This window comes from Prionailurus viverrinus, chromosome B1 (assembly GCF_022837055.1).
Source record: "Prionailurus viverrinus isolate Anna chromosome B1, UM_Priviv_1.0, whole genome shotgun sequence".
Taxonomy (NCBI): domain Eukaryota; kingdom Metazoa; phylum Chordata; class Mammalia; order Carnivora; family Felidae; genus Prionailurus; species Prionailurus viverrinus.
The window spans coordinates 74,004,282-74,017,592 of NC_062564.1; the positions used below are offsets into that span (position 1 = coordinate 74,004,282).

At 45.4% G+C, this 13,311-nt stretch overlaps 1 protein-coding gene across 1 annotated transcript; it reads left to right on the forward strand.

Moving 5' to 3' along the window:
- Nucleotides 1–1,618: 1,618 nt before the first annotated feature.
- Nucleotides 1,619–10,077, forward strand: SFRP2 (secreted frizzled related protein 2). The gene is made up of 3 exons (XM_047856304.1): nucleotides 1,619–2,425; nucleotides 4,835–4,915; nucleotides 8,948–10,077. Exons 1-3 carry the CDS (start codon nucleotides 1,927–1,929, stop codon nucleotides 9,250–9,252), a joined length of 885 nt encoding a protein of 294 aa, XP_047712260.1. The 5' UTR covers nucleotides 1,619–1,926; the 3' UTR covers nucleotides 9,253–10,077.
- Nucleotides 10,078–13,311: the final 3,234 nt, after the last annotated feature.

Sequence of the window (13,311 nt, forward strand, 5' to 3'; positions counted from 1 at the left end):
CGGATCAAAGATGGAAGCTGGACTTTGGGGGACATAGATTCTTGGAGTCCAGATAATGCTCTCCGTCCAGGCGGAGACTTTCCTGGTGTGTTTACGGCCAGGAAGGGATAGACGATGACGCTGAGTGGGCTTTCGCCACCCCTCCCCTAAGCACTGGGACCCCAAAGCAGGCCAGACGACTTGGACCTGGGAGGCTGCCGGATCTATTGCATCTTTCCGGAAGGAGGGAAATAGGAAAGCTTCGGACGGAGCCTGTGGATAGCTCCTAGAGGCCGGGAAGTAATAACAATGAGCTACCTTACATATGAAAGAACCTTGGCGGGGTCGCTCTCAGCGGATTATCTGTTTGGATCAGCACCTCCAACCAGCTAGGGAGGCTGAGGGGGCGGAGACGACCTACCCCTAGGGGAGACTTGGGTGATTCCGGGAAAGGAGCCCCCCCCCCCCCCAACACACACACACACTCACTTTCCCCCTCCTGGCACCCAAGTTCCGGTTTCCAGCTGTAAACTTACTGTTTGCAGTCCTCGAGGGTAGTAGAGCCCTAGCTCCACGAGAGCAAAGGCCAACCTGTTTCACCTCTGCACACTCAGTGCCCGCTGGCGTGTGCAGGATGAATGAACCAACGCTGCCAAGGCCACGACTAGCGCTCGTGGATCTCCAGGCAGGGCTCCTTCCTCTGTTCCCCAGTCCTTCCCAGACTGTCCACCTGGCGCATTCTCTGCCAGTCCTATGGGCCTGGCACTAGCCTTTAGGAACGGGGCCTATACTCCGTTCCGCGCTCCTGAGCGCCGCGCCGCGAGAGCCCTTGTGTGTTAGGGCCCGCGCTACCTTCGAGCGTTGAGTCATCCCTTTCATTTAAGGAGCGGGGGGAGGGCAGGTCTTTTATCCAAAACCGGGAAATGGTGGGCAGTCTTGTGTGGGCCTGACGAGATTCTGCAAAGGCATTTCCCCAACGGCAAAATCTAGACGTATTCCAACAACACAACCACCCCAACGTTTTAGTCCCTTTTCCATGTAAAAGTTTTGCTCACTCGACTTTATTCGTAATTCTGATTTTTAAAAGGGCAGGCGGGAGCACACGGTATAGTTATGGGCCACGCTGCGAACTGTGGCTGCAGACTGGAGAGGAAACCAAGCTCGCCTAGGAGGCCTGGGGCCGATAGGTCCCGGGCGCGAGCCGAAGAAAGCACAAAGAGCCTGAGTTCTCGGCTCAGAGGGATGCAGTTCTGCCGCACAGCTCCGGGGTCCCAGCAGAAACTTCAGGCTGGGGTCAAACAACCCCCGACCGGGGCCTCGCAGGGGGCGGAGCGCGTTTCCCCCGGGACCCGGTGGCGAGGCCGCCCATCGCGTCCCCAGCGTTCCCCCACCTCCCGCAAACCGTGCTCCGCACTCTCGGGGCGGGGGGGTGGGGAGCGCAGCTGCCAGGCTTGTCTATTTGTTTGTTGTTTAAAGCAACCCTTGAGCACGCGATCAGCAGCATCTAAAGTGGGCGGGGAGCCGGGGAGGGGGGCAGAATTTCCTTCCAGGGAGCGCGTGAGGGGCATTCTCAACGGAAAACAAGACCTAGAGAGTAGTGACCAACCCTCCTCGGATTACTCTGCACTGGCTCCTCCCTTTCTTCCCCCCTCCCCACCTCCAGATTTGCATAAAAAAGGCCAAGAAAACTCTGGCTGGGCCCCAGCAGTGGCTCACTCTGCTCCCCCGGGTCGGAGCCCCCCGGAGCTGAGCTCGGGCTTGCGGCGCGAAGCCGAGTGGAGAGCTTCTCGCCCGCACAGTCCTCCCGGCGCCCGGCGTCTCGGCCGCCCGCTTTCCAGGCCCCCCGAACCGCCCAGAGCAGAGCGAGCGAGCCGGGACGAACTCCGCCCCGGCTGCCTCCCGCTTCCCCGGCTCCGCTCTCCGCCCCCCGGGGGTCGCGCGCCCACGATGCCGCAGGGCCCTGGCTCGCTGCTGCTGCTCGTCCTCGCCTCGCACTGCTGCTTGGGCTCCGCGCGCGGGCTCTTCTTCGGCCAGCCCGACTTCTCCTACAAGCGCAGCAACTGCAAGCCCATCCCGGCCAACCTGCAGCTGTGCCACGGCATAGAGTACCAGAACATGCGGCTGCCCAACCTGCTGGGCCACGAGACCATGAAGGAGGTGCTGGAGCAGGCGGGCGCCTGGATCCCGCTGGTCATGAAGCAGTGCCACCCAGACACCAAGAAGTTCCTGTGCTCGCTCTTCGCCCCGGTCTGCCTCGATGACCTGGACGAAACCATCCAACCGTGCCACTCTCTCTGCGTGCAGGTGAAGGACCGCTGCGCTCCAGTCATGTCCGCCTTCGGCTTCCCCTGGCCAGACATGCTCGAGTGCGACCGTTTCCCCCAGGACAACGACCTCTGCATCCCCCTCGCGAGCAGCGACCACCTCCTGCCGGCCACCGAGGAAGGTAAGCCTTTCCCCCATATTCCCCGCTTCTTGCCCCCACCCAGCTCCACTAAGGCTTTCCGTGGGGATCTCGAGGCCCACAACCCACATCCCGATGTGTCCCCGCGAGGGGTACCAGTCCCAGGTGAGGCAAACGTTCTTCTTGCTGTAGTTTGTCCTCGTGACAAATTTGAGGCACCACACACACACACCCAAGTCTCTCATTCCCTTCTGAGTTACACCAGTTGCTCTTAGAGACAGTTTAAAAAAAAAAAAAAAAGCAAAAGAAAAGAAAGAAAGAAAAAAGAAAAAGCGAAGGACTGAAAGGCATTTTTCCCCCTTAGAGATGCACAGTTAATTTTAAAGGAGTTCGCACTTTTGAGATCATTAGAAGTGGTGCTGTGCTGAGGAGTTAGTAGTGAGCACCCTGGCCAGAGGCTCCTTGCTCGGCCTCCTGCAACACGTTCTCACCACCGGGCAGGATTCTAGGCAGGGAAACATTCTCGTGCAGGCACGATAGCCAAAACGCATAGTCATTTAAGGTATTTTTTGTTCTCTGTCGACTTAGGTTTTGGGAATAAAAGCCGGACTGGCTCGCGGAGCATGTTGAAATTGAGCGCTGGTTGTACTTACTGCTCAGTGATCTAAGGAAGAGGGCATAAAGGGCATCTCCAGGCATTTTTCTATCGCTAATCATCTTATATCTTAGGAGTGGTTTTAATTAACTGGAGAAAATCATGCAAAAGAGAGTTTCCCAGGTTTCTAGAAAACAGAGGGGGAAGTTCCTGTGCAAAAACCATCAAAGCAATGAAAACCTCATGGGTTCTTGATACTCTTCCTGAGAGAAAAACATACACAATGTGTCTGAGCTGATTCAGGTCCCCTGGGGATGGAAAGGGAGCTCCTTCATCCCTTGCAGGGCTCCAGCAGTCTCTCCTTTTCAATCTCTGATTGTTTTCCTATCGCCATCACTGGTTAAAGAAAATGCACAGTTGTTCAGCAATCTTTTCTGGCAGGCACCTCCAGTTTGCAATCATCTTATTGGTTAGATTTCTAATTTATTGCAAATGTTTGGCATATTTCAAACATTTGTCCAACATATACCACAGACCAACCAATACAGGTTAGTAACATTTTATATACATTCCTAGAGCTCCTAATTGGAAATGTTTCATTTTGTTTGAGTGAGGGGAATTAAGGACAGTTTTATGTGTGTGACTTTTGTTTTTATTTCTTTCCACCACCAGCACCAACATTATAAAGTACATTTCTCCAAATCGCCTTCTCCCCCTTCAGAATAAAAGTTTACGGTCTTCAAAACATGCTCTGAAATTTTTCTAATTTGATATATATCTCTGATATCTTGAGTCACATAAAGTTTTTTTCTGTGAAAATTCAATTTCATATGAATGAAAATCAAACTTCTCCTAAATTTTGAACACAGCACTAGCACAATTACAAATGCAAGAAAGGGAACAGTATGTTTTCTTCCCCGCCACCCCCCCCCCCCCCCCCAGCAGGCTCTCTGATCATTGTGCTAGTGCATATTCCTACATTTGGTCAGACCCCCAGAGACAGTTAGCTTCAATTATGATTCACTTCAGGAAAAGCTTTAGGTTTTTTGCTTGGATGGTTGTGTTTTGGTTTGGGGTTTTTAAGGGGGTGGGGGGTTGTTTGTTTCTGACAGTTTGAAATGGAGAAAGAGGGGCAAGAAGAACCCGCACAGGAAGGAAGATAACCATGAAATAAAAGCAGCTTAATTCAACCACAGACTTGACAAAAAGCACAGGGTGATACAGAAGCGGTTAGAGCAGGTTATTGTAATTACCGAGGCGTGTTTCAAGGTGGGAAGAACCGGTATGTAACCCCTGCAACACTAGCCACCTCTCCCTGTCCAGACTTGAAAGTATCCTGAAGTGACCTTCCTGAGACGCAACTCTGCTGAAGAGCCCAGCAGAGGCTGAGCCACACTGGTGTCCTGCAGCCGAAAAAGACAATCTTTTGGCTATGTTTTGTGGTAACCAATTTTCCAAAGCCCCTCCAGGTTTCTTCTGGTGCTTTGTCCTCAGAGAAGCTTTGGGAACAACTTTGAATTTCAGAGACAGAATCTGTCTCAGGAGTGAGGAGGAAGAGCTAAAAAGCCAAAACCCATCCCAGTTAACTATCCACTGTGCCCACAACACCCTTTTTGCAGGGAGGGGGGTTGACCTGTCATTTCTCAAACACAACTATAGGCATTCTTGTTTTGCCCATGAGAAAGCAGGAGTCACAGAAGACTTTCCTGGGAATGAGTGATCCTTTTTCAAAGAGGCAGAAGCTGGGGTCTTACAGAACAATTGCTACTCTGGCCTGGATAAGCCCCTTTGAGTTGTTTACAAACGCCACCTGCTGTTCCCTTTTAAGCAAACTTACTAACTTTTCACATTTCTAGCTCCAAAGGTATGTGAAGCCTGCAAAAATAAAAATGAGGATGACAACGACATAATGGAAACTCTTTGTAAAAATGATTTTGGTAAGTAATACACCAACAACAAAGATTTCACATACAAAAGCTTTATTTGCCAGTACAACTTACAGGTACAAATCATTAAGATGTTATTGGATAAGACTTGGGTAAAATACTATATCTAACTTGCTCTATCCCGGTTTTCTCCCTATGTAACTATCTTGCCTGAGTTGTATCTTTTTAGGTGAGACTCATTGTTCTGTCTCAGTCAAATACTGAGAATTATTCAAATTAGGACTTTTGAATGGCACATTTTTCATTTCACTTTGGCTTTTTCTTGCCAATAAGCATGATCTTGGGCCATGTTCTTTCACTCACTAGATATGTGTGCCAGGAATTAAAGCATGTAAATATTAGCCCCAGCAAAAACAGACTGAAGGCATTAAGTTAACTAGAAATAAAAGTTTGTTCCAGCATCAAATAGAAATATTTTTACCTTATTCATAGCCCATAATGCTTTGCTCCTCTGCATTCTATCACTAGTGACTGTGTCCAAGGTATAGGCTAATAATTTGGGGGGAGGAGTTCCTTAAATTTAAAAAGAAGAAAAAATAAAGATTAGGAATTTACTTTGGCAAAATATATGAAAGGCGCCATGATGACATAGTGCTTGGAGATAATAATGTGTGTGATATGTTACCCAGATTCACAGAGGGTGGGTCACCACCCTTAGGAGAGTCTTGTACGAGAAAAGAGGGATGAACACTGTCCACACAGAGCTTCATCACCACCTATCCACTGTCCTCAGGGTTCTGAGGTAAGGGCCAAGCCCAGCTAGACCCAGAAATCAGTGCTAACTTTGGAGTCAGAAGTGGCCATGAACGTCACCCAGATATTCCCTGGGACATTCGTGTTTTCATCCCATTCCAAGAGGAGACACCTTTTGATGTGTTTGAGAGGCTCGTATCCCTGAAAAGTATTTGTTCAGGCAGAAGGCGCCAAACTCACTGGCGAGCAGATATAATCCCTGCTCTATCAAACAGTAATGGATTCTAACTGATCTGTATTAACATTTCTATATACTCAACAAAGTCCTTGAAACTAAGAGAAATTACTTCACCACCCACTTTAGGGAGCTACCTTCCCACTCTCTCCTTACAACTTGCCATCCCAGCAATCTCAGACCTGTCCAGGTCCCTGAAACTCTGGGAACAGTCCAGTCCCTGTTCCTTACCATTCCAGTCTCTTCCAGAAGTGTCCTGGGTTTAACCTTAGCTGATCCCAGATCAGCCACAGCTTTAGGAAAAACTTCACACTGCCAAGGAAGAAAAAAAGAAAGGAGGTGACCCTGAGTCCCAACCAGTCTGTCCCCTCAGCAAGAACCACAAAAGCGATGATAGGGTTTCGTATGTCTATATTTAAATATATACAACTCTAAGTAGTAGAGGGCAGGCAGGCGTGCGGGTAGCAGCGGTCTCAGATCTCTAGAGCCTTACCAAACACATTTCTGAGCTTCCATGATAAAAAGATTTGATTAAAGGCAAAAAAGAAACATAATTGTAACAAAATTTACATTAAAATGTTTATAAAATGTCATTTTCTTCTGGCAACTTATGTCCTTTGCATTAGATTTAATACAGATCTCTCTCCTGACTTTCCATGAAAAAGCTAGTTATATCATGGGGCTCTAAAATGATTGAAATGTAGGCATGTGCACATACACACACACACACACACATATTAATGCTTGCTTTATGGCTTCCCTCACAGAAGACCCCCTTCCTAAGGATGCTGTATCAAGACCTAGCCCCTCCCCCAGAAAAAGTGTGTGTGAGAGTGGGGGGGGGGGGGGGGGGGGAGGTATGTCCTAGTTTTCTCTCTCCTTAGAGGAGAAAACCTTTCAAAACAACATAGATATCCCTGCATGTAAGGTATCACACACACATATTACCTCACAGCTTTGTTTTCTATTTTTCCTCATTAATTTTGTCTCTAAAGAGATAATGAACTGTGAATTATAGGAAGTGTTATGAGCAATATTCCATATTGCCTCTGTACTTTGGAAAGTGATGGAAGGGTAGAAGGAACAAGGGTAGAAATCTGATTTATTTAACTTAAATCATCCACAAAAGCATCACACTCTTTCCCCACTGCACTCCTGAAGTACAGGGAAAATACAGAATGCCTCCTAGCCCAGAACTGCCTGCCCATGCATACAACCTATTGTTGGATCAGACAGTATCATTACCTCTGCCTCCTACCACTTCCTGCATCCCCATTCGCATCTTCCAGGGCAGAAAAAGTTATTTTGGGGCTTTGATTCCCTATATTTGGTCCCAGCTGAAAATTCAGGGAGGAAATGCCTGGTCCCATGGTAAGCTTCTGCGAAGTTGATTATTTTATAGCTAGAAAAAGATGAGTAATAAATCTTCCTCCTGGTTAAAAGTAATGGTTTTCTGATATTTAGAGATCAAGAATGTTTACTTTGACCAGGTGCTCTATCACACATGCTCTATCTGTGCTATAGACAAACTTCCAGGCAACATATAATCACTTCTCCCACCATGCATCTTTCCCACCCCCAACCCCTTATGCAGAGGCCACAGGAACGTGTGATCTTTTCATGTGACTTGTTCCATGACGTAAGTCTTATAAATCCTGAGAACTCAGTACTATGGTTCAGATGTACATCAGACAAAATAATGATTGGCCAAATCATAGCATCTTTGATTTATCTGGTTAAGTTTCAGTCATTTCCTGGTGGGCTGGAAAAGCCATGGTTACTCAAATTCCCTTTCTGAAACAGAGAGGGAGGGAGGGAGAGAGAGATCCCCAAAGTAGTTATACACACACACACACACACACACACACACACACCTCTTCCTCTGTTACTAATAATATACTGAACTCCATCAAAATCAGGAAGTGTCACTGGCACATCATCTATATGGAACACTTAATCAGTGTCATTAACAGTCTTAGGACACATTACAGTTGGGGATGTTAATGCTGTAACCTGGACCAGAAATTTGATGCTGCCTTAAGAAATCACAGTGGTATTAAAGAAGGGGGTTTGGGGATCATGGTTCTGAGAACTAGACTCAGCCAGGACACAACCTAAGTGGGTGACCTTGTGTCAATCACTAACTTCTCTGGATTTCAGGTTCTTTGTGTATCAATAAGAGATTTTAACTGGATGATCCTTTCCAACCTTAAAATTTTACCCTTTCCCTGCCTTCCTGGAGTCTTGAAATTTAATTCCAGCATGTATGTTTGTAGGGTTTTCTTTCCCAAACCAGATTGTTCATGACTGTAAAACGTGTCTTTTATGGTAAACCATTTACTTTTGGTCTTAGCATTCTAGTGAGTCCACATATCCACTTTGGAAACGGTACATATATGATCTGCAAATGCCTTGGCCTTGGACAAGCAAAAGATAGCAGATGAGAGTGAGATCTTCAGAAAAGCACTTTTACAGCTAAACACGTTGTGGTCTTAGAGTCTTGGATATTTTTTCTCTTCGTTGCTTTACCAAATCAAATGCAGCTGTAAGATCAATTCTCCTTCCCTGTAGTCTGTTCTTTAGAAAACAATGATTGTGTGATATAATTTCCTTACAGGTTTGTCCAAAAACCTCTCCAACGTAATAAATTGAGTTTAAAGTTTATGGCCACAGAAGGATCACGTTTCACCTAAGAGTCAGGCATTTCTTTTCATGCTGAAGTCTCCAATAGGGGAAGTCATTTGTTGAGGAAAGCACGAACCACATGCAACCTACATACAAACACAAGAACACAAGGGTGAGGAAGAGAAGTTAATTAATTGAGTCCCGCTAAGAGAATTTTGAAAGGATGGCTGATTTGAAATAGAGTGCCTGGCAAACCCTTTGAGGCTTTAGAAATGAAGCCACCTGCTGCCCCCAGCTCCCAACCGCCCACACCTCAGCCCCTGACAGTCTCATTAGTTGCAGGAAGCTCTTCTTCCCTCCCCCAGGCCAAGTCAACAAATAAGCAGTGGAACGGGGTGAGGAAAGCCCCCACTCTATACTTTATTCCCTTATTACAACCAGTGTGATTCTGTCTCCTCCCGTCTTCGTAGCACTGAAAATAAAAGTGAAGGAGATAACCTACATCAACAGAGATACCAAAATCATCCTGGAGACCAAGAGCAAGACCATTTACAAGCTGAATGGTGTGTCTGAAAGGGACCTGAAGAAGTCGGTGCTGTGGCTCAAAGACAGCTTGCAGTGCACCTGCGAGGAGATGAATGACATCAACGCGCCCTATCTGGTCATGGGACAGAAGCTGGGCGGGGAGCTGGTGATCACCTCAGTGAAGCGGTGGCAGAAGGGGCAGAGAGAGTTCAAGCGCATCTCGCGCAGCATCCGCAAGCTGCAGTGCTAGTTTGCCCCCAGGCCAGCTCCAGGGCTAGGCTGACCATCTCCGCTCTGGGTCCTCAGCTCTCATTCCCCAAGCACAGGCTCTTGCAGCTCCAGCCCCCGCCTGGAGCGGCTTCCCTCGCCTTTTGCACGTTTGCACCCCCCAGCATCTCCTGAGTTATAAGGCCTTAGGAGGCCTCGGGAAGGGGTAGCTGTTTTCACATAAAGGAAAACCCCACCCAGATCATGTAGAAATGTTTAAACTAATAAAATCATGAATATTTTTATGAAGTTTTTAAATAGCTCGCTTTAGTGTTGAATAGCTACAACCGTGACTTGGGTCTGATATTTTTGTTTTTCTGTTTGGTTTGGGTCAGCTGTTTTTCACTTTCTGCTAAGGTTGCCATAACGTGCAAATAGCTTCATTTTTCAATGTGGCCCAAACTGTTGTGGGTCACAAACCTCGTTGAGATAAAGCTGGCTGTTATCTCAACATGTCTCGGCTCCAGCCTGAGACTCAGAGCCTAAGTCTTAAAATTCACTTGTCATTCACACCCTCACTGGGAACTTACAGCAGTAGCATGTTATTACATTTCCAGGTAGAGTACTTCCATTTATAAAGAGCACATTAACCATCACAGCACGAGTTCTTCAAATAAAGAGCAAACAGACAGATTTCATAACTGACCTGAGTACTTTAAGCTTTGTTTAAAACATTTTTTACTTAATTTTGCAAATTCAACCATTGTAGCTTACCTGTAATATACATAGTAGTTGACCTTAAAAAGTTGTAAAAATATTGCTTTAACCAACACTGTAAATATTTCAGATAAACATTATATTCTTGTATATAAACTTTACATCCTGTTTTACCTACTGCTTGTCTTCTGTCTTTTCTTCTTAATGGAAGGAAATGGGAAGGGTGACGTACAGAGTGGTCACTTCCCCTCTCCTGAGGCCCAGCCCTCCCACAGTTTAAAATGTCTTGTTTCTCAGGTGACTCAGGAAAGTGTCTCTCCCCTACACCACCTGGCTGCTGCCTTGTGCCCCACATCTCACACAGATTTTTACCACTGCAGGCCCAGTGGGGAGGCAGAGATTTGAAGGCTTTACAAAGGACTTTCCTCTTTTTGTCCCTTCTCAGCAGTTCAGCTGTAGCTATACGGTAATCCTACTTTAAAACTAAGGTTCATGAGCTTGAAGTTGTGCTTTCCCTTTCCCGAGATTTTCATAATGAAAATAACCATTGCGGGATGCCTGGGTGGCTCAGTCTGTTGAGCATCCGACTTCGGCTCAGGTCATGACCTTGCAGTTCACAAGTTCGAGCCCCACGTCGGGCTCTGTGCCGACAGCTCAGAGCCTGAAGCCTGCTTCAGATTCTGTGTCTCCCTATCTCTCTGCTCCTCCCCTGCTGGGTCTCCCTCCTTTCTCTCTCTCTCTCTCTCTCTCTCTCTCTCTCTCTCTCCCTCCCCCCCTTTCGTTCTCTTTCTCAAGAAATAAACATTAAAAAAAAGAAAAACATTTCAAAAAATGTTAGTTTCTTCTCCACTTAAACTTCAACCCTTTAGATAAAGAGCCATGATTTGAGGAATATCCATTGAAAGGCAGGGGCTAGCGAGAGGACAGATAGACATCCATCCACAAAATGTCCATGCGAATCCTTCATTATTTTATTTGGAAACCTCCACAGAAATTCTATTAAATGAAGACACTATGGCTCAGAGGAGTTAGATGGCACAGCTCATAAGAGACAGAGCCGGGGCTGAAACTCAGGGCCTTCGGATGACAAATTCTGTCTACTCCAGCTAGGACTGAAATATAGAAACATGGTGGCACTCATCTATTTAGCAAATAATTATTGGGAATGTGCCACGTGACTTGCCCTATTCTAAGTGCTGGGGTACATGCATTAATCTTGGTTCTTACGGAGCTTGTATAAGGGACGGAAACAAAATAAATAACCACAGTTATGATTATATATTTATAACTCACCAGTTATATGCAGTATAATTACAGTTAATATGTAAGAGTAACAGTATCCCCATCAAATCTGAATTTTTTACCGGCATTCATGTGAAGCCTTCACTGATAACATTTTACTGATTTACTTTAAAAGTGTCCTGAACATACATCCATGACCTCTCTACAGTACTTAAAGCGCTTTTGGCACCAAAAGTCAATACAGCCCACTACCTCGCCTACAGGATTGCTACAATCCTTTCCATTTCCTCCAAGTTGCCACGTGACTGCTTCTCATCTGATTCCACAAACTCGAGATACAACCCTCTCTTCCTACAAGGCACCTCTGGACTGGACCTGAAGGGAGATGCTCACGGATCAAGGCTAACACTCATTTTAAGCATTTGGAACAGAAGACTACGGACCCTGTACAAAGCAAAAAGAGAGAAAGAGAAGATAAAAGACAAAAGAATGGAAACAGTAAACCAAGGAATTAGGGATTAGAAGGGGGAAATATGTACAATGCATCAAAAACTAATGGAAAGAAATAATTTGGAAAAAAACTGATCTACCTGAATGCTCCCTCTCCAGTTAAGTCAAAAGCCCCTTCCTATATAACAGGAATCAAAAGCCTCAGCTCTGAAGAGCAAGTGAATGCCAGACATGGCTTATTTCAGTCATATTTTGAGGCATCAGCAGCTCAGGCATCACTCCAATGTCTGCATTCTGCCATACGTGCCTCTCAATGGACTTTCCAACGCCTGTTCCCATCTTCCATGAAGCTATGAGCCAATGAGACACGCTTAGGCAGAGCACGTAGGTTTTGGTTTGATTTTTCATTTTGTTTTTGCATGATGGTTCACATATATATGAAATACATGTTTATCATTATTATTCTTGAAATAATCATGATTGTATTCTTAATTTTCCAAGTATCAGATTTCTTTCGTTGGCATATGAAAACATGAATGTCCATCCACTATTGGAAAAAGAAAGCAAGTAATCAGAAGACACTGAATTTCTGTGCTTCCTAAGGTGATCCATGATCTATCAGTAAACTGCTAAAATGTCACAAGTAGGAGATCAGCTGAAACAAAAAGTTAAAAAATAGGAAAACTATGTATCTACTATGCATGCAATTCCTCTTCCCTTTTCTAAATAACTTGAGAAATGAGTTGAGCAAATCTATAAAAGTATTTTGAGGAGCATTTCCTAAGTGCATGAAGGACAAAGTTTCTATCCACATGCACAAATTGGCGTACTGAAATTCATAGGGTTAGAAAGAATCCATGCTAAGAGCACCCTCCATTCCTCATTGCAAATTCTGTCATCAAATGATAATTTGACTGGATTTTTTACCTTCCAACTCTTATTTACCATCAGGTTTTCAATGTTCTTGATGAGGGAAGAGGGTCACCTTGAAAACCAAATCCAGGCATATGTGTCCCTCATGCAGTTACTACAACTGGATTATGATTGTGATTTTTGCCCATGAAACACAGTGCATAACAACAAACTAATTCATTAACTCATCAAAGATTCACTGAACACGAACTGTCACCATTAATTTATTCATTCAGCAATATAGTGAATGCTTTCCTGCATCCAGGCAGTGTTCCATGTGGTGAATACAGTGATTCAGCCCTCCTTCAGCTTATATTTTGAATTAGGAATTGGATTAGGCACCAGAGATAGAGATGGGTCCTACCCAAAGGGAGCTAACAATCCAATAAGGGGAAGAAGCATGTAAACAAATAACTCCAATACTCTGTGTTAAGAGGGAAATGTGTACATGCCCAGGGATGGCACAGAGGACAGAGTGGTTAACTCAGATACAAAACAGAATGTTTGGTTCAGGTTGAGCTTAGGATCAGGGTAAAGATGCTTTCAAGGAAAGAACTTTCAGTGAGTTGCACCAGAATATCTTCTATTAGGAGAGAGCCTTAAAATTCAGTATTTATAATCAGTTTTACACACTGGCCAATCAGCTACACTATTGTGCAATTATCATGCTGAAGGTACTGTTCTCGACACTACCAGTAACCTAGCATAAGGTCCATTGCTTTTATAAGCCATAAAATTCCAAAATTCTCAAATTACAAAACAACGGATCAACATTTAGCCC